The sequence below is a fragment of the Manacus vitellinus genome, unplaced genomic scaffold (genome assembly GCF_001715985.3).
Source record: "Manacus vitellinus isolate BGI_N305 unplaced genomic scaffold, ASM171598v3 scaffold_7_pilon, whole genome shotgun sequence".
Taxonomy (NCBI): Eukaryota; Metazoa; Chordata; class Aves; order Passeriformes; family Pipridae; genus Manacus; species Manacus vitellinus.
In genome coordinates, this window is record NW_021940813.1 from 3,085,805 (window position 1) to 3,113,546 (window position 27,742).

General features: G+C 43.1%; 1 protein-coding gene across 3 annotated transcripts; it reads left to right on the forward strand.

The window, feature by feature from the left end:
- Window positions 1–8,957: 8,957 nt before the first annotated feature.
- NDP (norrin cystine knot growth factor NDP) lies at window positions 8,958–27,450 on the forward strand. Of its 3 annotated transcripts, XM_018083991.1 has the most exons (4): window positions 9,184–9,275; window positions 18,544–18,608; window positions 19,282–19,637; window positions 26,339–27,448. In XM_018083991.1, exons 3-4 carry the CDS (start codon window positions 19,419–19,421, stop codon window positions 26,564–26,566), a joined length of 447 nt encoding a protein of 148 aa, XP_017939480.1. In that variant the 5' UTR covers window positions 9,184–9,275; window positions 18,544–18,608; window positions 19,282–19,418; the 3' UTR covers window positions 26,567–27,448. The 3 variants fall into 3 exon arrangements, with proteins under 3 accessions (XP_017939478.1, XP_017939479.1, XP_017939480.1); XM_018083989.1 differs by lacking the exon at window positions 18,544–18,608 and having other exon boundaries at window positions 8,958–9,275; window positions 19,447–19,637; window positions 26,339–27,450; XM_018083990.1 differs by lacking the exon at window positions 18,544–18,608 and having other exon boundaries at window positions 8,958–9,275; window positions 26,339–27,447.
- The last annotated feature ends 292 nt before the right edge of the window (window positions 27,451–27,742 follow it).

Genomic DNA, 27,742 nt, shown 5'->3' on the forward strand with positions numbered 1-27,742 from the left:
GCCTCTAATGGTGCTGTCACCATCCTCCTCACCCGTGCTGTGTACCATAATTTCATGTTGATTCTTTCCCAGACAAAGAAATCTGTTGTGATTCTTCCATCTTTTCCCAAATGCTGGGCACAGCTGTACCTTACCATGGTATGTGAATAATATGTGGTCTTTCAGTGTCTCCCAGGGCAGTGCAGACTGGGCTTGCCCTTCAGTCTCAGGGTGCTTTTCATAGTCTCTGTACATCCTTACATCAACCTCAGTCTGTTCTGATTGACCTCCTTTGCTTGGGAAATCCTAATTCCTTACTCCAGAGTTAATTCTGCTTCCTGCAGTAGCCTCCAGGCTCTGCCCCAGGCAGTAATTCCAAGGAATACTCTTGCCAAGGGTCTGCTCCTAAATCTCCTGAAGCTGTGCTGCATATTCGGCTCTGCTAACTGAGGGCAAACTTTCCTTTTTTTTAACCTCTATTTGGTAATCTCTTATTCATCTTTTCAACTTTCAGGTGAAGTACAGGACTCACATTTCTACAATGGCTTCTTTGCCCATCAGAACCTAGGATTATTTGGAGCCACCAAGAAAAGGATCTTTCTCCTGCCTCTGCTGCTTTTTGCTGGAACCTCCATTATCCTTACTGTGCTCACTCTCAGTACACCACAATTTATACCCTCTTCCAGTGTCCTCTTCAACTCCAGTGTGTTTCAGTTCTGTCAGGACTTTTGCCACCTCTGGTCTTACACTAAGAATGTTTTCTTAATTTGTGTTGCTCCTGAAGCTGTGTGCTGCTGCCCTTACTACCCAAAAAATCCTGCTTTTGTTTTGCTTATCACAGGCCAAGCAAGGGCCAAGGACAGCAAATGCCTTGGCTTTCCATGACCTGTCACCCCCCTGTGGCCTGAGCATCCCTCTGGAGTCAGCAGGGTCCCAGGAACTTGACCAGCCATGGAGACTGACTGATTTTTCTTATGGGGTCCTTGGTCATGCACAGCAGAGTGTCTCTCCTTGTAGAGAGGAATACAAATCTCTCTTTTGTAAAGGTGGTAATGAGGCAGTGGTTTAAAGTGCTTTTCTCAAGCTCAGGGATACTGTACATGAAGTCTGTGTCTGATTTACACTTGCAGCTTAAGGCATATTCTATATTAGAAGGATGTTTCTGCTTCTATTTGAAAAAAAAATCATAAAAAACTGCATAAGATGCCAAAACTTTACTCACATCAAAATCCATAACAAGATCTATTTAATTCCTTATTCTAGGCTTATAGTATGGTAGAATAATTAAGTTCATATGTCCATTTGGACTGAATAAAGGGCAGTACTCTGAGGAACTTCAGGGAGTTTCACCTCTGCTGTGGAGACAAACTGCAAAGTATCCAGCTGTTAAGGACCAGCCAGTGGTGGCACCAAATTTGCCCCTGGCAAAAGGTCACAGATTACAGCAAAAGCCCCAGAGCATTGCTGACTCTCATTAGGTGAGGAACCAGCCCCTGGGCTGTCTCATTCTCTAGCCTGAACTTCAGCAAGCTGCCTTCCTGCCTCCTGCAATTTTGACATCTGCCAGGTCAGGCAGAATACTGCACTGAAGCTGAGGTCCAAATGCAGCTGTGTGTGGGCATGTCCTTGTGGCTCTGCTCCCACCTACTGCTGGGTCTCCGGGAGCTACTCTGAGTTCGAGGGACTTGCGTGCATAGAACTAGAGACCAGCATGGATTTCAGCGCAATTAGACAGCTGCCCACGGGGAGTCCTAAAAAAGCACTTGCTTCTGGCTCTGTCTAGTAGGTGGGAGATTTGTCTGGGGACATTGGTGAAGCTGGGATTTCAGTGAATTGGCCAAAATGACCATATGTCTAAAGATCTCCCTGCAAAGAGGCATTAAAATGCACAGGTTTTGCAGCTGAGGGCGCAGTCTGAGCATCTGACCACTGCACTGTAATGACTTTTGTCCTAATAATGACTGAAATGGTTTCCTAAACATTAACTTGAACTTGCTCAAGGGAATGGCCTTCCTTTGCTTATAATAATTTCACATGAAGTACAGCATGCACATTGGAGGGTAACTGGAGTTAATGTCGATTATGAATCACCAGTTTCCTTCTCTAAATGGCATTTCTTCTCAGCAACTTCCCATACGCCAAGCTGCCCTGCAGTTTTAACCCGAATTGGTTAGCTGAGACTGACTCCCATTTAATGCTTCCTTTTAAAACATGAGGTGTTGCACAGGGAGTGGCTTCACAAACCTGTGTCATAGACAAATTATTTAGTTCTAATTTTTCGTAGTAAATAGCACAGAAAAATGTCCCCTCCACTTTGCTTATTGCATTTGGACTGCAAGAAAATCATATTGTGTGGGTATTGGCAGGAGACTGCAATAAAATAAGGTTGCCTTTATTACTAGCTGGCTGTACCTTGCCAGGTCATTCTTGCAGCTCCAAGCAAATTTATGGGAAGTTTTTTGTCATTATGGAAATGTTGTTCAAATCACAATCCTAACCCGAGGAAGGCAATGATGCTTTTTTCAATTAGGTGAAGATACTCCTCCCACCTTAGTTAGTGTTTTTTTCTCTCTAGTGCAAACCATCCTAGAAATGAAGCTACAGTTTGATGCTCAGTGACATGCAAGCTCCCGAGGAAGCCCTCGGGATCTGATCCTTGCTGAGATAAAGCACTTCAAACCACATTTAGAATCATTAACCCACAGTTTGTATTCTGGCAAAACCGCCAGTTGTGCCACTGGACACTCTTTAGGACTTTCTGGCAAACTCTGACCTCTCGAGGACCACTTTCCATGCTGCAGGAAACAGCAGAAATGTTATTGCTTGTGGTTTGGGATGGTGGGGTAGAGAGATCGATGTTGATGCCCAAGATGAACCATGTGTCTCCCATGTGGGGGGAGGCAGATGCAAACACCAGAGAAGCATGGGAGAAATTACTGCAATTCCACATTGCAAACCTGAGGGGCATGACTGTAACTCCTTCCTACGAGAGACTGGGGTTAACACAGCCTGCTCTTTGTCTTGGGGATCCTGTAGGACACATCCTAACTGTTCTTTGATAATCAGCTAAGCATTTGACATATTACAAGTTTTCAAAGAGAGACTCTTTCTACCCCTATCAGATGGAAGGCATATGCTGCAAACTGCACACTGCACATCAAGTGTCATTATCCCACACTGTTTGATGCAAAACTTTCCCTGCAGCCTTGGCAAACAAAGTGAGATATTTAACATTGACCCATGTGCAACTACAGTTACCTGGTATGTTATGTATCTACCACATATGCTTATAAGATAATTTGAAACAACCTTAAAGGTGGAATTCATCTGCCCTTACCAAGGCATTCAACAGCTGGATGACTAAATCTGAACCAGTCACTCTTGGCTCCCTTTGTTATCAATAGAGATAAATAGGTACTGTCAAAAGACAGTCCCACCTCATCCTATCATGAGCAAGTGAACAGCCCTTCAGGCAGTACCTATTTGTGGTTTCCACCAGCAATAAGAGGAGCCCAGCTGAGACTGAGATAGCTGCCTTCAGGGAGGGTGGATAAATCTCCCAAGAGTCTCATTCATGTTCCTGAATTTCAGAGAAACACAGTAACTGTCCTCTGTCTTTATTAGGTATAAAGTAGTGGCAGAGGACACCAGAGAGATGCAGCCAGTCACTCCAAAGGTGATGGGAATGGGGATCATGGTGGCCCCAGTCTCTTCTAGAAGAAAGACGATCTACCTGGCAGCAGCCCGAAGGTAGAAAACAAACATCTTTACTCTCTTATTTATGCTTTTCTCATAGGATTGAATTGCCTTTTTTTCTCTCTGCCCTGATGTTAGTGTCTCCATTTAGTTTTTCAGCCAGATGCCCAAATTCAGTCAATTTTAACAGCAAGGTTGAGGTCTCAGAGAAAATTAAATTTCTGGACAATTCCTTGGGCATGTAAGAAGCTGCAGTGCTTCAGTAGGAGTATTGCATCTTATTGCTGTCCTGGAGAGGGACACCAAAGAACCCACACTTTGGCAGTCTGAGGAGGCACAGCATGTGCTTGCTATCCAGTGAGGGTGTGCTGCCCCTTGCTCAGCCAGCAATCCTGTAGGGACTTTTAAAGGAGTTGAAAAATTTGTGGGAGAATCACATTTTCAAGTCAACCTACAGGCTATTGTGCATAGGCAATATGTCTTTGGGACTTGTGTCACAAAATGAATAGGAAAATAGTTCAATCTTTCACCAATTTTTATGGTCTTTTCCATAGCAGCCTTATTCCCTACATGAAGGGAGCCTTACTGTAATAACTGTGTATGTACAAATAACCAAAAAAAACATTTCCAGATGCTGTTTCTTAACAACTCACATTCATTAATACATATAAACACTGAAAGAAGTGGCACATTCTGGTTACTGAAGAATATATGTGTCTTGGTATTTAAATATCTTTGTGTAATGAATCTGAATAAAGCAGCATGGGGAGAAAGAAGAGACGAAAAATGCTGAGTGCTTAAACAGACTTTTGTGTCTCCTGGTCCTACATTGCTGCATGTCGGTGTGTAATTTTATTTATTGGGAATATTATTTGTCTAATATTTTGTTGTCATTATTAAAATGATAGAAAATACTTCCTCTAAGAATTCCGGGTACCTCTTATCTGCATGAAGTATATATTCATTATATAAGTATTATGTTGCTTATTGTTGTAGACTGTCAATACAATACTTTCAGTTCCTCCTACATTCCCAACTATGAAAAGAATACTGATGACCAATCCCCAAATATAAAACACTCTTCACCAATTCAGTAATGGAACAAAGCATTGTCCTTCCCTGAAAAGCATTCCAATGCATCCTACTCCCTCTAACTGCTTGCAGCAATAGTCTGTGCATGAGTATATATGTACATTTAAAAACTGTCCTTGCAAGTGTACTCCTTTCATGATCTTTGCAGGCACAACCAGCACAAATACCAAGTAGTGCATGTTCTGACAGCACATTTGAGTTCTGGACATGGAGGTCTGTTATCCACTGTCTCAGAATGTAAAAATTGCCTGGGGAAGACTGACAAAGTGGCAGCACTGTAAAATCCTTCAGATGAAAACGACATATCGATTTTGCTGCACAAGTCTGAATGCATTGCACAACACATGCATGATGGAGACATGAAATCCTGCTCCTTTGAGGAAGCAACACTGAGTTTGGTGATGCCAACAGGGCAAACAATTGGATCCCACTGAACTGCAGGTAGTGGCAGCACAATACTTTTCCGAGGACAAACATGGGTCTTGTAGGTCATACAGTGGTGGAATAAGGAAATCTGCAAATGAGGGTTGCAGGCCTCCAATATAATTTATGGGGATTGAAGCAGGGAGATTGGTAGAAGTCCATGCAGAGTTGGATCTCCATCTCTTCAAAATTACAGCATGAGGCCTTGAGGGAGGGATTTGTCTCACATGGTTTTCTCTATTTAAAAAAATTGATATTTAGCTCAACTGAGTCAGCAGAATATTTGTGGTTGTTGACAGAGACAAAATTTGCAATTGATGCCAATCTGAAATGGGCTTATACTGAAAGTAGTTTGGGACAGCAATTCTACGTTTGCTGCTGGAAGAGCCTACACTTTGTTTTCAGGCAACTACTTTGAAGTGAGATAAACTCCCTCTGAAGAGAACTCAGATCAGAACTGATAGGAGCAGATACCTTAAATCTTCTGGAAATATTATCTAATATCTGGGGTCATCTCAGATGTCTAATCGTCTTTGAAAACTGAGCTCTGAGCTCCTGTGCTTTCCACTTTTATTTGTTTCTTCAAAATGACTGGTTTTATGGGTGGGATTAAGTCACAGAAGTTGAGAGAGGCTGAAGATTTATGAACAGCTATGAAAAAGTTATGGGCCATAATGTTCTTGAGGTGGGGGGAGGCTACATTCGATGTTTCTACTTTTGTGCCTGTGATCTTGTGTAAGTTCATTCAGAAGGCCACAAATGAGAGTGTCAGTTTATAAGTCACCAGCCTGTGCAGTCAATTAATTGCTGATTAACTTCCACTGGCTGCCAAACAGGGTCTGGAAGTTGAAGATATAAAAATTTAAAGTCGCTTTAAATTTTTTGAAAAATTTTGCTTATTTTCCTGTATTAGGAATTTATATTGTGGTAGCAAAATTCTGAGCACTCAGAAATTCCACTGTTAGAGGTATTATTGATAATTGTTGAGTGTGTAAAGTATGCTTGGCACCCAACAAAAATTAATACAGATATTTTTACCTGTAGATGACACAAATATAAGAAACCTAAGCTGTACCAGTAAAAAAAATCTAAAGCAACATTTTCAGTAAGGTCTGTGAGTAGGATACCTACTGTCTCCTGGAGGATTTCATGCAGGAGCTACTTAGCAAGGCCTTGCACATGGCAGGTCCTTAGTGTAAATAACTGGAATGTGTAAATCACTTTCTTGCCTATGGAAAAAGAGAGACAACAGAACAGTACAATGACCAAAGGGCCAATAGCCTTCATTTTAAAGGAAGGTGTTGACTAAATTAAAAAAGATTGCTGTGTGTAGTCTGTCTGTTTAAGGGAAGTTTAGTGCCAGATTATCAGTAATGTTTCATCCTGCAGTTACAGCAAGGAAAAGATGCTGGTGACACACATGTTTGGTGAAAGAAACCCAAGACTGACTTAAGAGGCAAAACAAGGTAAACACTGAATATGAGGGAAAAAATGTGCAGCAAAACTCACACCCCAAGAATCTCAGTCCTAAGTGGGTCATTTGTTTATCCCACCAGTCAAACCTGACTCTACAGCAAAGCAAGCCAAAGAAAGTCTCCTTTATTGTTTCCATGATGCTTACTCAACTACAGGCCATCCCCCTTTTGGATTATTCTATTTTTAAGGCATAATTTCCATCTGTTCTTTGATCTTATACCACATAAGACATTTAGCTGATAACATCATCCATCAAAAAGTGAATTTCCTTTAGAGTTCAAACACAGTCGGCACAGGACCCCGTCCATCTGCTGGCCAGTGCCTCTGAACAGATTCAGGTTGTGAACAGCCAGCTATGTTGCCTATTTTTTAATTAACCAGCTTAGGTCTGTGCTTCCTGTAACACTGCAGGATGACCAGGGGCAACTCCACAGGGAAGGGAAATGCCCTCCCCTGTGGAAGTAGAGAAGAGGGTTTGATGCATCCAGAGCTGTGATGTGCTTGTGGTAAATGGGGTTGTCCAGTGGATGGTTTCTGCCTTCAGTCCCTCAGGAAATTATACTTTTTTTGCATAAACCACAATATTTTTTATAAAAGGTTTGAAAGATTTTTTTTTTTTTTTAAATTGGAATTCTTCAGAGAAAGGTGTGTAAAGCAGAAAGACAATGCTTTCTTCTGTGAGCAAAATTCTGAGTTTGTTTGAGAGAAACTTCAGAATTTCAGGGCAGGTTGTCTGAAGAAGCGGAATTTTGTATAGAAAATGCTTGTCTGCTTACCCAACTGGAGAGCCAGGGAATGTCAGATGATTTAGGTGACCAATTGTAGTGAAACAGTACATCTTGAAATCAGAATATCCGAGATCAATCATAGTTAAAAAAAAAATCTAAGAAAAACTTGTCAGGAAAAAAAAAGGAGATTAATGTTAGTAAGCCACGAAAAAGGTAGATTTTCTGTGGATATTTTCCCAGTGCAAACAGTTATCAAATTCTTTAAATCATTACTGTCAGATTCTTCAATTAGCTCTGTTACCTTGCTTCTCAGTGGTTTGCTTTATCCTGCCCACAGTGCATTTGTCCAGGAAGGAATTTGATTCAGGATTTATATTCCACTGGCTTGCATATACCACAGTGTAAGTGTCTCCAGATCCAAAACAATAACAACAATTAAAAAAGCGCCTACATTTCCTTCTATTTCCTGGCTTGCCAATAATAAGTCCCCGCAGAGGGGAGCTTGGCTGGTGGTGTTTTGTGATTTCTCAGATAACAAGAGCTTCACATTTCTGTGGAATTCCCATTTGCCAGTGAGCTGCTGCTGCTGCTGCCCTGATTGATATATGACTGCAATGGCACTTTTCCATTTGACATTCCCTCTCTCTCCCTCTCTCTCCCCCTCTCTCTCTTAAACAACAGCCCTAACTTTTGTGTGTTGCAAATATAAAAGGCAAGCCATGTGACAGAGGGACAGAAGAACAAAAGCATTTGGAAGTAACAGGACCTCTTTTTAGCTCTCTGAAGAGTTCAAGGGGAGGAAGGAGTGGTACATTTACCAAAGGTAAGCACACAAATTAGAGATTCCTACAGATTTTGAGTATTATATGGACTTAAACTGGGTGCTTACTGTCTTTCTCTGACATACATGTTGCCCTTGTACCATTCTTTTAACTCTAGTGTGTCTAAATGGAATCGACACAGCTCTAGTACCTGTGTCTCCTTTTCCTTCTCCCTTTATCTCCTGTCCTAAGGATGCCTGTAAGCAGTCAAATAGGTAGCCCAGGGTGCTTCTGAGCAACTTGGTTAAACATCAATTCTTGTGAGCATGCCGGGCTCCTGCCTGCAGCTCTCTGTTGCTCCTGGTTGTATGTCTTTGGAGTGAATGGACAGGCTGGACTCTGCCCTGAATTCATGGAGAGAGCGCTGGTATCGCCAGCACCCTCTTTGTCACACTGCAACAGGGCTCTATGAGCACAGGCAAGCCAGTTAGTTTAAAACCGGACTGTTTACTTTTATCACTCCTTACTCATGCTGTGCTCTTGCCAGTCATCTGCTGGAGTGCTTGGAATAATTTGAAACAACAGGCAACATTTATTTCTAGCTTTGTGTGTCACGCTTCACGGGAGCACTCTTAATTTGCGCATTATTATTTACCCAAACTTCTGCGAGGCTTTCCCTATGGGGTGGGCTGGTTGTGCATTAGGACAGATTTAACATACACTCTTGATTGGCTGAAACCTGTGAGGGAAGCCACGGTGTTTGCCTTTGCTGTAATGCCGAGGGGTATATTTAGTAGGTAGCCGACCCCGTCAGCGTGACACGTAATGCGGAGTGGCTGTGCAGCCGGGAGCTGACAGGGAGGATGCTGCAGGACCCCAGACCGCCAGCTGAAGGAGAGAGGGAGGCTCTCCTCCGTTCCCGGCAGATCATTTCCCTGTGTGTCACCGCCAGAGGCACGAGTATAGCTGTTCTCTGTTTCTTTGGGACAAAAGAAGAGTTTCACTGTTATGAGCCCAGTGACAAAGTGTCAGTGTAGTGGCACTGCGAGGCTCGGGAACCGACACTGCCCCGGGGGATCCTGGCTGAGGAAGAGAGCCCCGTCTCCCTGTTGGGATTCAGGTGAGTGAATTCATCCTATAAAGGTTCAAATGAATGGGTCCAGTGGCAAATAACAGAGTAACAAAGATAAACCATGTGCAGACCAATCTCAGTCCTGGGTTAGACAACTGCTGCAGTGTGTGCTGGGGGGGCAATTTTCCTGTGGCAAATCTGAATTTACAAGATGGTGTATGTGTGGACTGACTCTCGGGGGACTGTCAGGCAGATTTCTTATCCTACCTCTCAAGTTCATTTAAAGGGGTCTCATAACCCCCCCATAACACATCTCATTTGTTTCTGCTTGAGACAGATGGCATGGCAAGTAACCTTTTAAGGTTTCTGCAGCTCTTGAAAGATGAAAAAAATGTTTCCTATATGATAAATGTTACTTACAGTTTCTAAAGCTTTGCAACTGTCCCAGTGGCTGAGAGGTAGGAACACAGCATATTGAAAAAGGACAGGCAAATAACTATTTAAAACCAGTAGTGGGGACAATTCACTTGAAAGCATATGATTATTTGAAACCAGCAATGGGGACAAATTAACTTCAAATCAGCTCCTTATTGCAAAGTTACTTTCTAATAGAAGTAACCCAACTGTCTAGTTTGGTCAATAAACGTGGATATAATAATCACAGTGTTGTTATTTGTCCCTCCTCAAAAGAATATAAGAATATCTACATTTCAGGACCTCTTTTTTTGTTTTCCCCTTTCTTTTAAGTTACTAATGATGCTCAATGCTCATTTGTGCGTAGGCTGTGTGATCTTACTCATATCTGTGAGTAGTTATACACATGAATAATTCCCTGGACCTAAATAGAACTATTTGATGAGTAATTACTTACCAGCTTGAATCGGGGGTTCCCAATGTGACTTATACATCCATGGACATGCTCTTGCTGGAATAATGAAATCTTACTTACGAAACTGGTACCATAAAACAACGCTTTAAAGATTTTCCAGTTAAAAGCAAATCTGTGAGGAGTAGATGTTTCAAAGATGCATTTACAAAGTAAAATGCGATTTGATTTAGGGGCAGGGTATAATCAGGAGCTGCTGCTGATTAGTTACAAGCTCATTTCTCTACCTGAAGGTGTCCCACATAGGTTTCCTGGGTTTGTGCAGCACCTGGTTTTGATCAGATGCCTGTATGCTGCTGACTGCCCCTTGCAGAGCAGGATACTTGCTATGGGTAGTCTTGTGTACAATTTGCAGTAGCAGTGCTCCAGGTAGCTGCTTATGCATGGCTGATTTCCACAAAAGCTACCTGTCCCACTGGAACAACCCCTCACCTGCCGTTGAGGCTTGTGATAGCATCTGTATGTTCCTGCCTGCTTGTGTTGCCAGGACTGCAGTCTCTTTTGCCCAGGTGGGAGCTCACATTGATGCCTGCCTTGACTCATTTGACAGGCAGTCCTCCTGGACTTGGCTTCATTCCCCACTTCCCCTGAGGCTGATTTTGTTCCCTTCCTGGCTTGTCTGCTCTCAGATGCACTAGGAAGTGCTCAAGGTTGTTCTTGGACCTTGAAAGGAGTTGACTATCTACGGTGCAAAGCTTGCATGAAGCCACTGAGACATTAGTTTTTGCAACAAATCTAGTGGATTACTTGTTTAACTGGAAATAGAAAAAAAAATATCTCTCCCCACACCCAAATATCACTATTGTAATTACAATTATAAATATTTGATAGTTGTATTATCAGTATTACAAATTCCCCTCTCTCTAATGTCCTCCTGATTATGAGGAGAGTCTTGAGTTTTAAAAAAGTTTTGCTACATGAGGCTGTGCCACAGACACATGTTATTTGAGCAATCCACCTCTTGAGCGTGGCTGGAAGTGGCCACATCAAAGGAAGACATAGAGACCCCGTGGCAGGCAGCTACAGGGTAACTCGCTGTGGCAAAGGATTTTTCCCTAACCCCATCAACTGAACCTTCAGCATCCTAAGAGTTTATAGCCCTTCCAAAAACTCTTTAAAAGTAAAACCCCTGTGACTGTAACCCTCCCATGCATAACAGCTCCTTTTGCTGAGCCCAGCTCAACTTTTGCCCTCTGTGATATCTTGTTCCATCGGATCGTTGTCGGTTGTGTAAACATGTGTTTCTTTTCATCAGTGTTAAGTGTTCTGCCTCTCAGCTCCCCTATCCTTCTCCATGTCCTGGTATCTCGGGATGGGGTGAATACCCATGCCCAGATCACCTCTTTTTTCTGCTGCCTGACTTTCCACTTGACAGTCCTTTTGCTGAAACTCATCTCAGTGTCAGGAGAAAGGTTTAGCTGGGTCAGGTTAGTGTGGGTGTCTGAGCCAAGAGCAGTTTTTCTGTATTCTGTACATGTATATGAAGAGATGCTGCAGGCTCCTCTGACTATGATCAGCTGTTATTTCCTTTTTATCTGTGTCAGTGTGGAACATATTAAAATTTCTCAGTAGTGGTATGTAAGGAATCCCTCTGATGCCCCACCTCTAACTTAGCAGAACAATAAAAGCAAGGTTGTAGTAAGCCTTTGAGCAGCTGCCTGTCTATATATTCCCTCTTTTTTCACATCATCTAATTCAGACTATTATCCGAGTAGCAGTGGCACTACCACTTCCAGACACCATCAGTCCTTGTCCTGTTTGTTGGAATTCCGTTGTGTGGCATGGAGATCTTTTCTACCACAGGCAAGCGTAGCCTCTCTTCTGGTGTCAGGGCAGGGGGCTGCTGGTGCCATGGAGACACTGGTCCTAGGAATTCCTCCTCATCGCTATTTTTCAGCTTCCCTTTGTTAGTTTTCTTTTTGCATCAGTCATTGTTACGGCTCACACTTGTCACATTTCCGTGCTCATTATGACTGAGCTGCAGACTGTGTGAGCCCAGCAGCGTGGAGGCAGCACAGGTTATGTTGCCCTTTAAGACGCGAGTTGAGGATCTGAGTTAATGCCTCAGCTCTGGTTTGGCAAAGGTTAAGCATACCACGGCAGTGACAATCACATTACTGTCATAGCAGCACGGCTCAAAGGGAGTGGGACCTAGGGGAACACTGCTCCCCTTGTTAGAAGACATAAAATTGTTACCATGAGCCAAATATTTACGTTCCCTAATTATTAGAAGTATATGGATGGTGGTCTGAATTTTGCCTGTGTATAAAAGAAGAAAGGATTTTGCCCCAAACATCAGAAAAGAGGGAACATCCCCTTCCATCATGTGCTGTCTCCAGAATGCATAGCACTCTGCTGGTCCCAGTGGCAGGGATGTCTTTGCTTAATATTAAGGAATAAGAAACTCATTCCTACTTCTGTATCTATTGATAATTACAGCCTTTGAGTTCTCTGTGAGATATGCAAAAACCAGGGAACAAAACCCACCCACCTGCTTTCAACACACTCCAACAGGTAGAGGACACATGCCTGAATGCCCTAGACCTCTCTCAGCAACTTGTAATTTGGCCAAGAGTCATTTTGCCTCATGTTGGGTCATAAGACTAAAGTAGAGGTAATTACTGAAGCAAATCCTATAGCTAATGCCTGGCTGGGAACATTTGCACTGCAGCCAGCAGCCACCCTTGCTGGTTTGCCTCCCGGGAGGGATGGGCACCCTTACTTAGACACCTCGGCACTGTGCCTGGTGCTTCACCAAGGAGTGATGGCATCCAGAACTCTCTGGATGACCAAGTGGAAAACTGTATTCCTCTCCTGTCCCAGACTCAAGACCATGACTACTCTGATATTCAGCAAGACACAAGAAGAAAGAAAGAACCCAAGGCTGGCATCACCTCACCATTAAATGGCTCTACTGGCTCATTAGAGAGATATCCCATGCATGCCCCTAATCAATCTATTTAAAGTTTCCTGGAAGCAGGAAAAGGAAAGAATAAAAATACAAGCACTCTTTTGTCCCCCAGTAGTTATTCTTTGTGAGTGCATTAAATCCTTTTCTCTGTGTTGGCCTGTGCCTGTCTGCTGGCCAGGTGCCAGCTCGCAGTACCCACTAGGGTTTGTTATTTCAACCGCCTAGCAGGAAGGCACGGTTAGCTCCCCCTCTCCCACCTACCTGAAGGGCTGGAAATACTCTTGGAAACTTCAAAAGGAGAGGGAAGCTCAACCCAGCTCAAGTGCTGTTCAGATGAATTTGTTCCATCTCATGCACCAGGTCCCCACGATGTGAACACTTATGGGGGCCTTACATGAGCTGCCCCATCAAAGCCCAAGGAACCAGTCCCATGAGTGCCTATCCCATGCATTCCGATGCTCCCAGCAATAACTATGTTGTTTCTTATGCTTCAAATGCCATGATCTTCCTATTTTTCTTTTTTTTTCAATCTACTTACAGTCACAGGTACTCATCTCCCAAAATATTAAAATACTTAAGGAAGCTTCACAGCAGAAAATGATTTGCAGGAGTTTCTCTCATCTACCAGATCAGTGTGTTTGACATTCTGACTGTCCCTTTTATCTTCTTGGGCTTTGCAGGACAATGTCACAAAGTCACAGAGTATTCTGAGTTGGAAGGGACTCACAAAGATCATTGAGTCCAACTCTTAAGTGAATGGCCTCTATGGGGATCAAATCCATGACTTTGGCATTATTAGCACCATGTATTGTCAGCAGTCAGATGGTAGGACAGCACAACCTCAGTAGAACCAGAAGATGGGCTTTCCCCCTGTGGACATCCAGAAGAAGACATTTAAGTCCTTTTTTTTTTGAACCTGTTTTCCTTCCTGCTCCCTTTTCCCTTCCCCTCTCCTCTTGCCCACCAGCTGCTGCCAGCTCTGTCCAGGAGTGCATGTTGTTGGTGTTCTCCCCTTGAAGGCACACACTGCCCTGTAACCTGCTGTGTAAGGGATGGATGGAGCTCCTGTACAATGGGTGAAGATATTCCCCTTGGTGTCAAAGGGGACAAGCTTCAGCACAGCTGGATGTCAGTTGAGCAAACCCTCTTCGGCTTAACAAGGCCTTGGGTGAACGTTCACTTATTTAGACCTGTAAGGATCTCACTCAAAATATTTTGTTTGGTATTTGCCCTGCCTCAGCATTGGAAGAAACCTGTTCAAATGCTGCATGTGGAGGCATTTCCCAAACAACTGGAGTTCCCTGTGTTCACCTTCTGCTGCCCAGCTGCCACATGGCCACTCAGTGACTTTGTCAGGTGTTTTGGCAGACAGCTTGCAGAGTGGAGAGAGGATTTTGATAGCCTATAGGGGAGGCCAGCTCCTTCCCTGCTGTAACAGAAATGGCCACAGTAAAATAACTAGATAAAAAGATTACTGCATTTATTTACTGAGCTAAAAGATACCTTGGAGCTGACAAAGACTCTGAGCTGATTCAGCAGAAAGCGGGATCAGACACAGCATCTCATTTTGGGTTGTCTCTTGTGCTGCATAAACTGTTCTCTTAAATGGCTCGGATTGTCACTTGTACCATTTAGTTTCACAGCACACAGTGCTTCCCAGGCAGTTCCCAGGCATTGTGTTGGTGGTTGTGTGGGCTGGAAGCCGAGTGCTGTGGATGCTGAAGGATCTCTGGGAATAGACCAAGCCACCCTTGTCATGGCAGTGGAGAATTTAACCCTGAAGAACAAACCTGGTGTAGCCTGACTGTAGTTTGCCCAACACAGTTGTTCCCTCTCCAGTCCAGACCTTCAACCATGAAGCCCCCAAATCCTCATCTTTCTGGTCTAAACTTTTCCAGATTAGATAAAGCTCTTGAGAAATCTCTTCTGGTCTCATGAAGGACTTCGTGGCTTATTTTTGTCAGAACAGCAGCAGTGAATTGCACATGCACACACACACACACACACACACACACACACACATATACACATATATGGTTAGTCACACTTTTTCAGGGCTGGAGTTTGGAGAAACTGAGTAGTCTTGTAACTCTTCTGTTTACATAACAAATTCAGAATGAGGGAACCACATGGTAGGATCCAAGTAATTGTGTTTACTAAATATGCACAGCACGCAAGGCCAGGCTTAAGTTATATATACACACCGCTGCTTCAACGGGATTTTGGCAGCCTCCAAAGCATAAAAAGCATTGAGTGACTTGAACTGTACCCCCATGGTCAAGCAGAAGTCTCGAACATAGAAAATGCACAGCAAATGAAGGCCAAGCTGAACGTACATTTATGCCTAAATCAGGGGGCTCAGGAGCAGGGAACAGCCAAGTAGAAGCACACTGTAAAAGAGCTTTTCCATTGCTCTCTTCCTACCTTCCAGGGTAAAAATGGTACAGATTCAATAGACCTTTGGAGAATTGCTCAGCCCTTTATTTTTTCCAAGATACATAGCAAAAAGGGAATTTCTGTTTACGTTCTCACAAAGTGACTGGCTAAATAATTCCAGATGATGGAATTTTCTTCTGTCCTTAAAGCAAAACAAAACCTTAACCTTCACCACTCTCTAAATGATATTAAGACTATGGTAAGAAATCTTTATTTAGCATTCAGAAAGCAGTTAACAAGAACAGAGAGTTGGAAAAATAACCCTAACTCTGCCCCTATGTCCATGTGCAATACAGGCTTGAATTGTATGTTAATAAGGTCTTTCTTTGGGATGCTTTCTATTTTTCCCTGAAGTTTTTAGGTAACAGCTGTAGCAGTTTTGGGTAACAGCTGTAACAGCTTTTAGTATGTTATGCCTCTATGAATTCCTGCAAACTAGTTATATAGAAAGGGAACTATAAGCCTATTACTAACAAAATGTACTGCCCATATTGGTGAATTCTGAAAAAAATGTGAAGTAGTGATTTTCATCCACTGTTAGGCCAAATATTTTTGGAGACAATTTTCAGCCTGAGAATATGAAGTCACCTTTTAATCTTTTTCTTTACAGAATGCTGTAAAGAGGAAGCATTTTACCTTCCTTTTCGTTAGCTTGGCAGATGGGCTGTCTACCACAGTTTTTACATGAAAAGAAACTGAGGAAAACACAGCTGAAACAGAAGAAAAAATTTTTTCTATGTGAAATTGTGGATCTTAATAAAAAAGTATATTTTCCAAATGAAACAAAATGTCATCGATTATGATGATTAATGATTACAGGTGTACTTCCTTTTGGTTTTGGACAGAAAAGTAGGCTGGAAACCTCATATGTCAATCCTGATATCATGTGCTGTCTAGGATTTTGTAATTTCAGCATTTCAAAAGGAACACAGTCTTTAACTTTAAAAAAAAAAAGAAACTAAGTTCAGGTGAAATGCCATTGCACAATATCAACTGGATATGGAAAATGTCACACCAACATATCTCATCATGGTGATGTACCTGTGTGAAAATGTTTATACTTTTTTTACAGAATCAAAAATCTACACTCTAACTTCTGTATTTTTAAATATCCCTCTAGGAATTTTTCTTCCATATATATTATGCATGGCATATGTACTTGAGAAATGTATGTGCATATTTCCCATAGGTATGTCAGGAGATACACCTACACACTCGTTTTACCAGTGTGTCTATCCACAACTGTACACAGCTTTTTCACAGAAGGTAGATCACATTTACATCTGTTTTCTCTCTCTCTTTTTTTTTTTTTAATAAATATGTGATAACAGTAGGGTTTTTTCCTCTTTCAAACTGTTGTTGCCAAAGCCTGCTACATTTCTTTGCTAGAGAAGTATCAGGGCAATTTTAAAAGACTGTGAAAGTGTTAATACTTTTTGTTCTGTGCTTATCCTGAAGAAGGTACAGCCATCTTCCTTTTCTCACACTTTTCCCTGTGTCTTTACAGCTTTCTCACAATGTTTTCATGAGGCAAACTCTGTGTCATCCAATTATTTCCTGAAGAAAACTGGAGTGATAAGCCTTTGAAAACTGAGCCAGGACTTCAGATTTCTCTCACTGTATTAAATCATACTGATCAAAAACATGGAAAGATATAGAAGCACAAAATTAACAGTGGGACAGAGAGAATGGGAAATGAGGATCCCTGGATGTAATAACACATGAGATGAGAGCGTCTAATATCAAGTAAATTTATTTGGACAGAGAGGGAATTACTGGGTGTGTAATACTGATTAACTATGTTGGAGAGAGACCTTGCCAAGCAGCATGTTTTGGTCAGCCTCTTTATAAAAAAGAATAGGAATGTAGGTAAAAGGTTAAACACAGAGGAAAAAAAAATTGCATCACTCCTCCTGTTAGATAATCCTTGGGCATCATCTGCATGAACTAGAGTAGAACAACTCACTTCTGGGAGGGATTCTGTCCCAGCTCCCATGACCGAGAGATTTCTGCCTTACCCTGTAAAAATGTTTGGAGGGATATTTATTGACATGAATGGGACTGTGCATAAATGTATCTGAGATCCTAAGTGTTTTGTGTTGTTTGTTTAAGTTCTTTATAGCAGAAAGACATAGCAATTTTTTTTAATGTCACATTTGCTGAGGAAAATACACTGGGTCATATGCCAGACTCGGGGGAAAAAATATACTATCATTTAAATCTATAGTCCCATAATTTTTCCTTTCCTACTTAAGCACATGGATAACAGTTTGAAACAACAACAACAAAAGTGTCCAATACACAGAGCATCTTTGTCTCTCTAATACACAGAGCATCCCTAATAACATTTATTCCCAGCATGAGGCTTCGTATGTCACGTCAGCGCCATCCCAACTTGGATGAACTCTGGAAGCGTTTGTCACTGCTATGCACTCCTCTCACAGAAGTGTCTGAGCAAGCTATAAAGCAACACAAATCATCAAGCACTCTGGTGGGGAGGCCCCGTCGATTCGGGACGTTTGGGAGATGAGTATCAGTCGGTTTAGAGCATTGCCAACAAACAGTTTTGAAAGAGGCTTGTATAAGGCAACAAAGGCACACATCAGATCTTTAAATACTCAAGGGGTTCTGTGGGAGCATTTCTTCAGGAGCAGGGAACTGTTTTATCTTAAGTTTCTTCAGAAAGTCCTTGCACTTTTAAACTGCGCTTGTGAGTATGTTTTGACTGTCCTTCATCGGGCTGTATTTAGATGGGTAAATCACAACTCTTTCAAGCTATAGCTCTTTGTAGTAAAAGTGAAATTAAATCACCCAGTCGAGACTAAGGGCTTTGAGAAAAGGATCAAGGGGTTGTGAAGAAGCAGCTGAGGGAGATGCCCTCCTTCCCCCTGCTGGCACAAATCTCTGGGCAGCATTTCAGGGGCTGTCCTGCACTTATTTCCTGGGGAATCTCCTGGTCTCCACCATGCACCAAAAATCCAGATACCTAGTAGATAGCCACAGGACTTCACCTAAATATATTTTTTCCCAATTGATAGCTGGGATATACTTAGATATTATGGAATAATACATGTATTTTTCAGATGCTGCGTTTTAATTAATGCGGAAGAGACTGACACTGAACAAGTGCTGCCTGACAAGTAAGCAGGTAAAGCACGTCCACCCATGTGCACGTGAGTTTGGAACTCAGGAGGGTAGGACAGCCAGCAACCTAGTTCTTCCTGCAGTGCAGGTCCATGCTCAACAAGTTTCCTGGGGGACACTTTGGTTATGCCTGGGCTTGGACCTTCAGCATCCCTTCATCCTGGGTGTGTCCCTTGTCCCTGCAGCACAGAAGCTGCAGGATACTGACAGAGAGCCCCTAGAGCCACAGCTCAACCTGCCTCCAGCCTTTCCATGTGCTACCCAGGCCATGAATTCCCATCTGTAACGCAGGAGGCAGCCTAGCTTTGCCCCTCTTTGACACTTTTAGTGGTTACACAGTCCTTTCAGTCTGCAGAAATCTCCAATGTGTTACTACTCACCAGTTTTGAGGGGAACACACCAGGGACATCACCAAGTGAAAAAGATTGGCATTGCATTACTTGTGATGTTAAAAGTCAAAAGGTTCTCCCCAGTGAAAGGATAGAGCAATGCTAAAACTAACAAGGCCTTGACATCTCCTTCCTAATGCCATATTCTCTACCTACTGTGGGAACAATGATCACTCAGAGCGTATATTTTGGGTAGCAAAGGTCCTGTGTACCTTAATATTATTTATGTCTATTTTCCTCCAGCGGTCTTTTTGGTCAGGGTTGTGATTTATGTTGCTTTTATCCCAGCTGGGCAGAGAGATCCTTTGATGGATTACAACCTCGGCAAACTCCAACGTGAGAAGAAGAATGACAGCTAAGACACTTAAACCAGACTTTTCACCATCCTGGAAAGGAACTGGCTTCCAGGATTTGGAGTTTTTTTAATGCTCTACCTCCCTCTGCTGTTACCAGCGAGAAGTTCCTCGACAATGGGAAATCATGTACTCGCGGCTTCGATTTCCATGCTCTCGCTCCTGGCGATGATGGGAGACACGGACAGTAAAACAGACAGCTCCTTCATGATCGACTCCGACCCCAGCCGCTGTATGAGGCACCACTACGTCGACTCCATCACCCACCCCCTCTACAAGTGTAGCTCCAAGGTAAGGCCTTCCCTCACCTCCTTGCAGCAGCTGCATCAGGGGGGTTGTTAAAACGACCCATTCTGGGTCGTTTTCTCTGCATAAGTTCCTATGCACCAAAATCTAGGTTTCAGAGACTTAGGGATGTGGACACATCTTGTGTGCACATGAGAACTGGGACTCTCTTTTCACCTTTTCAAAAGGAGGAACAAGCCACACATGCAGTAAATGCTAAGATTCAAAGGGGTCTATGGATGAATGCTAAGGATTCATTTGGGGTCTCAGCTGAGGGTGCCAAGGAGACAGGCTAGTTTGGAAGTTTAGATCATCCCAATCACCCCCTCCTTCAAACGAGTCTTTAATCTGGAGCATGTAAATTTGTAACTTCAGAGGTGAAGCACTGAGATAAAGAACCAAGCTGTAAAATGGTAGCTAACAAAGACTGTGAAGAACATTGCTTATTTCCTCCCTGCCACCCACTTAACTTCAAGGCCTTTATTTTCATGCAGAATGACACTTGGGTGTTTACTGTAGGGCTTAGGAGCAGACAGAAATACAAAATTGCCTTTCATTTGGGATTTCAAGCCTGAAAAGTTTTGTGTCAAAACGGTTTACAAGCCTGCGCATGTAGCCTACAGCCATTTATTTCATTGCATGGAGAAGAAGAATGGGAGGAAACAATGGGAAAATCCTTGCTGGTCCCTTTCGTCCTGTCCTAATTTGTTCCATCTGGGTTCATACAGTCTGTGCATTCAGGGAATAACTGCCAGAGCCAATGCTTCTGCCAGCCCTGTGCTGGGCAAGAGAGTGATGAGAGGCAGATATGTGACAGGGTTTAGGATGAGAGGGGTGCCTGCCATGTTGCCTGATGGAAAACTCCAGCAGCAGGGATCCTGGGAGCATTAACAAGGAGAAAGGATGCAAGCAGTTGAGATGGATGCAGTGCTGGCTGCGGACACCCCCGGATGCTTTGTGTGCAGAACAAGGCACGTTGCTTCCCATGGTTGGTGCTGGGGTGAGGCAACAGCATAGGTAGCAGCAGATCATAAAAATTAAAATGAAGCACAGAGAGAAGTGTCAACAGAAAATACGACCTACTCGGTGCTCTGTGCCTCCCCTGTGCACCAGGACAGCTGCTGCCCCGGCCATGCCCCTTCAGCCAGGCTTTTCCTGTGCTTGCTCACCAGAGAGGCCTCAAAACTGGGCAGAGGGAAAAGCCGTGCTCTGGGCTGCCTTGCAGTGATCTCTCAGCAGTGCTGCCTGCCTCACTTTGCCTGATTCACAGCAGTAGGAACCCACAGACATTTGCCCTACTGCTTCCAAATCCAAACAGTAAAATCATGCACTACTTGTGATTCAGGAGAGGTCTTTTGATTTGCTTTTAGCTCAGACTAGATCTTCTTACCATCTGGGAAACATCCAGCTTTAACACACAGGACTGCAGAGGTGCATCTGTTTGTGCAATATTGATGTTATTGCAGTTGGCTCCAACAAGAGGCAAAGCTGATAAGTGTAGGTATGTGGGTGGGTTTTACTTAATGGTATATGGGTGCTCCAAGTCCTCCCTTCTCTGAGTACTTCAGATCACCGGCTAGACCTGAGGACCCTCAGCTATCCTGGTGGTTTTGTCCAGGAGGGCAATGCTCCACCCAGCTGCCTTCACCCTCCACTCCCTTCTCTGCCAGAGTCCAAAGGCTTTTGCTCCTCATCTGGTTGTCCTGGTGGAGGCTTTTAGGATAGTTGTGTTAGGTGGGGTCTGCTCCCTAGTCCGTGAGTTCAGGAGCTTTGATCTGTTCAGGACTCTGTCGATGTGCTGCCTGGTGGCTGGGATGTGCCACTGGGTCACTGAGTGCCCACCTTCTCTGCTCCAGCACTGCCACCACCACCCTCTGGGTTTTTCTTAAAACTCTATCTGCCACAGATGACAGATAGAGGATGAGATGGAAATGAGAATACAGAATGCATTGTAATGAAAACCATATTATTTCAAAACTGAGCTTTGAGAAAAAGAGCTGTTGACATAAACATTTGCAATTTTGGCTGAAAAAGTTGGTTATTTTTTTAAATCAAGCCTTTAATGGAAATTATGTTTGAAAATATTATCACATCTTTTGGCTTCCCAAATTCCACAATGGTTTCAAGAACATTTTTTTAACAATACTGCAAGTTGTGTGGACTTTCTCATGAAGTAGAAAATGAAAACAGTTTCCATAAAAAGTGAAATAATTTTGACATTTCCTAGAAGATTAATCCTATTCGATTAAGCTCCTTTTTTTAAGGTCTCAGGGATCTGAATCATCCTGGTAGACATACAACTTCTGTTCTGGATCTAGCATATAAACACAGATGAATATTAGACTTGTTAATGAAAACTAGATGCAATGTCTGTTCACATATATATATAGAGAGAGAGAGTGATAAAATATAAACAAGTAAAAAAATGGAAGTTTCTGTGGGAGTAGCTGTGGGAATTGTGGTACTTCTTGTTTTCACCAAGTTTCCATTGTGAAGCTTGGGCTGACAATGTCAAGCAGAGACTTTGCCCTTTTTAGGGGTGATAAACTATTTTCAGAGACATCCTTTTTTACTTATGTTTTCCCTCTCAGTGCAGCATAGAATTACAGAAGACAAAAATTACCTCAGAAATTGCAAGATATATTATATTTGCTGTCCATCCTGATTAAAAAGGATTATGTCCACTGTGCTTCTCTGTGGAGGCTGCCAATAGTATCCACATGGGAAGCAGTTTTGCTAAACATCCAGCCAATATAATTTAATCATTAAAATCCCTTTTGCTTGTGGCCTCAGGCAGGTGATGAAATCAGTTTTCCAAAGCCTTCAGAAACATGGTCCATTACAGTATAAAAGAGACACAAAAGAGGGATGGAAGAAGGCCATTTGTTCCTGAAAAACAGTGTTTTCCTTTGACTTCAAGGAAATGTTTGTATCAGTTCGTGAGGTATTGTCTCTCCTGACCGTATTGGATTCTGCCTGACCTCTGTCACAGAGACCCACTGGTCTTCATCCGTGTGCTGGATTGCCTCTCTGCTGCAACCAGAGCCTCCTAAATTACAGTTTTGGCTGTCACAAGTGCTTTGTCCAGATGCGCCAGAAGTGTGCTACCACTGACAGCCTTACACTAAAGAATCCAGCCCAGAGAGACACTGACCAGATGAAGAGAGATTTAGCAGATGTTTGAAGACTCATGAGGTAGCTCAGGAGATTTTCAGTAATGCCTGCTTGCAGCCAGGCCATGGATACCGCGTGAAAATCTGTTCTCATGCGCCTCAGCCCATCTGCTGTTGCTGAAGAGTGAAGAAAAGAGGACCACAAACACCATTAATAACAAACCAGTTCACAGCTTCTGGATTTCCAGAATACAGCTCAAATGATCAGAATCAAATATTACCTCAGTTTGCCCTCTTTTGTACCTATGAGATTGTTGACTTTAAGTAAGAAAACCTATTCTTCCAGGGCTGCTCATAGATCCATGTGGTCCCCTTGTTGTAGGACTCTGTTCTTCTGGATCCAGCATCACAAGGTGACACACAAAAGCTCACATGTGCAGGGGATGAGGGGAGCCAAGAGGCACATGTATCAGGTTATAAAATACAAATACCCACATGTTTTTACTATATATACACCCTCTGTATTACTGTGCTATGCCACTACAGCATTACTAATTATTTAGGTGATAATCTCTATTGCACTGTAGTACACCATGCAATAAGCAGCTGGTGCAATTGATTAAATGGCAAAGCAAAGCTTTTAAAGTACATGCTATTTCCAGCTCGTTTGCACACCTGCCAGAATCCACTGGTGCTGTTCTGGATTTATGAGGAGGAGAAGGTTAAATTTTACTGAGGACTTCAGGTTAGCCCAGAGGGTTAGAAAGCTATAAAAGTGGGAATTTTGGATTTTTTTAATCCTGCAAGCTTGACTTGATACCCTAGGTGCTGTGCCATTTGTAAGAGTTTACACTGTCATCCAGAAACAGGGCATAAACCCAACTCTGTAATGTTACATTATATGAATACTGACCATCACCTTACAAAAAACTAAACAGCCAGCAAAATTTGAGATTAAAATTAGAGCCTCCATAGACTAAGACAAGTTTTTAAAGACAAGGTTTGCTAAGCAGTTATAAATGCAGTGGCTCATTGAATAAATATTGGCTGGGTTTGCATTAGGAAAGCAGCTGTTTATGAGACATGTATTGAGACACAGATGTGGACACATCATCAGATAATTATACCCTATAATTACACTGCTACAAATTTCTGTAGCCCTTCATTCTGTTTCTTGGGGATTTGTTTTTTTCCCCCTGGCATTTCTGAAAATACCTGCAGATACAGGAGCAGATGTGTGCCATGAAAAGCCCTTAGGGCAGCAGTACCAGAAGAGGCTGGCTGTTCCAGCTCCAGAAGCATTGGCCATTAGAAGTGACCTTGGCCACACTGTCATATTTGGGCTGAAATCATAGAATCATATGAATGGTTGGTTGGAAGGGACTCTGGAGTTCCTCTGAACCTCTGAAAAAGCAACTTCTGGCTCCTGCACATCCCCCTTTGCCACTCCTGAGCAGAGTTCTGCTCTGTTGCCTTTGCAACCTTCGAGCATTTCTCAGTTGCCATTGGATTGCTCTTCACCCTCCTCTTCAGCCAAATCTTTGGGAATAGCCTGTGACAGAGGTCTGGTGAGCTGGTCAAAGCAGGAGACCTAACAAGAGCTGTCAAGATGCTAGAAAGGAAACCAGCTGGTTTAAATGTCCTAATCTGCTGCCTTTCCTTTGCAAGGCAGGTATCTAATGTGCAGCTGGTATCTAATGAAATACCCTCAGCAGCTGTCTGCCTGGGAAGTGAGTTTTGTTTACCAAGGGGAAATAAATGGATTTTTATCTGACATTAATGGGGTGCTAGCACTTAAAGGATTGTCTGTTCCCCTGTTCTCTATACTCTAAAGACACTGGTGTTAAGGAGCTTGACATAGCTAAAGCTTGGGTGTGACTCAACATTTCACTGAAATTTCCTTCCCACAATATTACTAGTAACAGCTGCAGTTAATTTGTCTATGAATATGCAGTATCACAGGAAGGAGATCATAAATTTATGCTACAAATCATAAGGGATGGCAAAATTGTCACAGAGCAACAAGAACCCATCTCTTAATTTAACCGAGAAACAAGATGGTACCAATCACAGATCATCAGCTCATGAAGACATATTCCTCGTGATTTCTCTGTGTTGACTGCAACTGTAGTTGTTAATATATGAATACATTTCTAAGCAAACCATTTAGCATGCAAGTTCCCTTGGAAGAGTAATTTTTAAGCACTGTACAATGGATGATCAGAGCCTTTTCCATGGACACAGACAGCGCTGGCATTTCCTGCTTGGTATCAGGAAAATTCTCTTTCTCTTTCTATCCTGTCTTTCCTTATGACTCTGACTAAAGAGAAAATCTAACACTTGACATACCTGCTTGCATGACTTGGAGATTTGCAGTCAGTTGAACATGTGTAGTGAAAGAGGCCCAAAAGGGTTTAACGCTGTAAAATATTTGCTGGCACATCTGTAGTTATCATTTCAGATATTCTGGAAAAAAACATGAGATATGTGCAGCGTGGTTAAAAGTTAATGTTCTTCCTTAATTATAGGAAAGACAACTGTTTCACTGCCTACTTTGGATGACATAATAAGCTGATTTTGATGTTTATGTTGGTTAAGCAGAATTAGCTGTCCCCATGAAAGTGTAAGGGTTTGTTCAAGCTTGTACAACACTTATCCATTATCAGGGTGGTAACAGCTGTTTCTAACACATAACTTCCTGAGCTTCAGAGGATCCTCTCCAAGAATTATATAGTGCTTAGTGCTCTATCCATCTCCTCTGCTCAACAAGGGGTTGTTGGGGAGTAGGTGACTGCACATGGACCTTCCTTCCTTAGTGCCTCCTGTTGTGCAAGTTCCCTTGTTATGGTCACAGTTCAGATGGTGAACTCAGAAGGAGAAGAAACATGGGGCCTGCACTGCTTTTGGAAAATCTCACTAAGGAACCCTCATGTTTGGCAACAAGTTCATCTTTTTTTTACATTTGCACTTCCTTATGCCATGCAATGCATTCTATACAGATACAACTGATGCAATTATATAAATATATATGCACACATACAATTGCAAATACATATTCAAGGTGATCTTTGTAAAAGGAGGAAGCTACAAACTTCTTTAAAGCAATAAAGTATCTTCTTTATATTTCTACTTTATGTGTTTATACATCTAAGAATTTGAGACGTTTTCCACTAGTATACACGCTCAAAACGCTGGAAAACCGAAGTATCAGTCTGGCTGATGATTTAAGAGCTTGGCTGACCCAAATCTGGGGTCAGCAAGTCACAGTTGCAGCCACAGCGTCTGGAAAGCAGGGCTGGCTGTGATCATTTGGAGCCCTGAGGTCACTCCAGGTCCTGTTGTCCTCATTGGTATCAGTGCCAGGGACTCCAGGAGGAGTCCCTGCTTTTCCTCCTGCCCGTGTTATCTCTTCTCTCTCAGACACAGCTCAGACCCAAAGCACTGCGTGGGGCTGGGGTGCCCTCACCGGGGTGGTGGGATGCTGTGACAAAAAACCAGCCAGGCTGGAAGAAGGTAGCCATCTGCTGGTGTTCCCTGCGCTCTAGCAGCCGAGAGGGGGCACGTTCCCTAACCCGTGTCTCTTTTCCCTTGCAGATGGTGCTGCTGGCTCGCTGCGAGGGGCGCTGCAGCCAGACATCGCGCTCGGAGCCGCTGGTCTCTTTTAGCGCGGTGCTGAAGCAGCCCTTCCGCTCCACCTGCCACTGCTGCCGCCCCCAGACCTCCAAGCTGAAGGCCATGAGGCTGCGGTGCTCGGGGGGCATGCGGCTCACGGCCACCTACCGCTACATCCTCTCCTGCCACTGCGAGGAGTGCAACTCCTAGGGGCGGGCTGCCACAGCAGGGAGGGGACTGGCGTGCTGCCGATGGGAAAGGCTCCCAAGAAACAATCCAGAGTCAAGCCGATGCTCCCAGCACACGATTGCAGCAAGGACAGGACTAACCAGGCTGGAACGAATCTGAGAGCTGAAGTGTAAAATACCCTGGGTGCTGGATGGTGGATGCTGGTACCACGGTGTACAAAGGAGAAAGGGCGAGGACTTGTTTTTGAGAAGCCTTTCTTTTTTTCTGAAAGGATATTTTTGACAATTTCTTCTTTTTCAGGCTCAGATCTGACTACAGAGCTTTTACTGCTGGCCATGGGCAGCAGGGGAACAGAGAGGGAGGTCAGCTGGATGACAGCACTGAGCTCTGGAAGCCGATACGTTCAGACAGAGGATGGGCATCAGTTCCCACATGCAACCTCTTAACCTATCAATTTATTCTCAGTTTCCTACTTATACTGGCCTTCAAAACAAACTGTGCTGTTGGCAAGGGTCATGTGTTACTGATCTAGCAGCCAAGTGCTGGATGACTTTAACTGTGGTTTAGCAGAAATTATAAATAAACCATTGAAAAGTGAACTGGATTTGAAATGCCATGCTGGGAATATCCAGCCCTAGCCAGCTGAAATGATTATTTGCACCATATGTCACCAGAGTTCAGTGTTTGAGTGACTCTTGAGAAGTGAAAGGTCATGAGATTCACTATTACCCTCTAAAAGCCTAGAAAGGTGACACATCACATCTGTCACAAAGGCCATTATTCAACCTCTAAAAACTAATCAAATATTAAAATACCACATACTAAATGGAAACATTTATTAACTTAACTTAGACATATTTATGTACAGAACCAGAGCCACCAAAATGATAACTAAACCTAGGACTTATTTTCATCTATAGCTCTTAGGCCATTGAGCAACTACTATTTTGCCTTTTAAAGGCAGACAATCCCAAACACAGGGGAATCACACTGATGTATGTCCCTGTAGGAAGTTTAAGGCAGAGTCTGAGTCCCAGTGTTACCCATTCAAGGGCAAGGGCTGTGTTTCAATTTACTTAATGATCTGCTGCTACTTGGTGTCCTGTCCGACTCACCATTTGGCTTGGCAGCTGGTCCCTATGCCCACTTGTCCTTTGTGTTCACACAAGGATGTAAGAGGCTGAGGTGGGGTTAGCA

Excerpts from the sequence above, each read along its gene's own strand:
- NDP (XM_018083989.1), top strand. The coding sequence starts at position 9,164 with ATGAGCCCAGTGACAAAGTGTCAGTGTAGTGGCACTGCGAGGCTCGGG. Across the intron at positions 9,276-19,446 it reads GTCTCCCTGTTGGGATTCAG|CGAGAAGTTCCTCGACAATG; the intron begins GTGAGTGAATTC and ends TGCTGTTACCAG. Across the intron at positions 19,638-26,338 it reads TCTACAAGTGTAGCTCCAAG|ATGGTGCTGCTGGCTCGCTG; the intron begins GTAAGGCCTTCC and ends TTTCCCTTGCAG.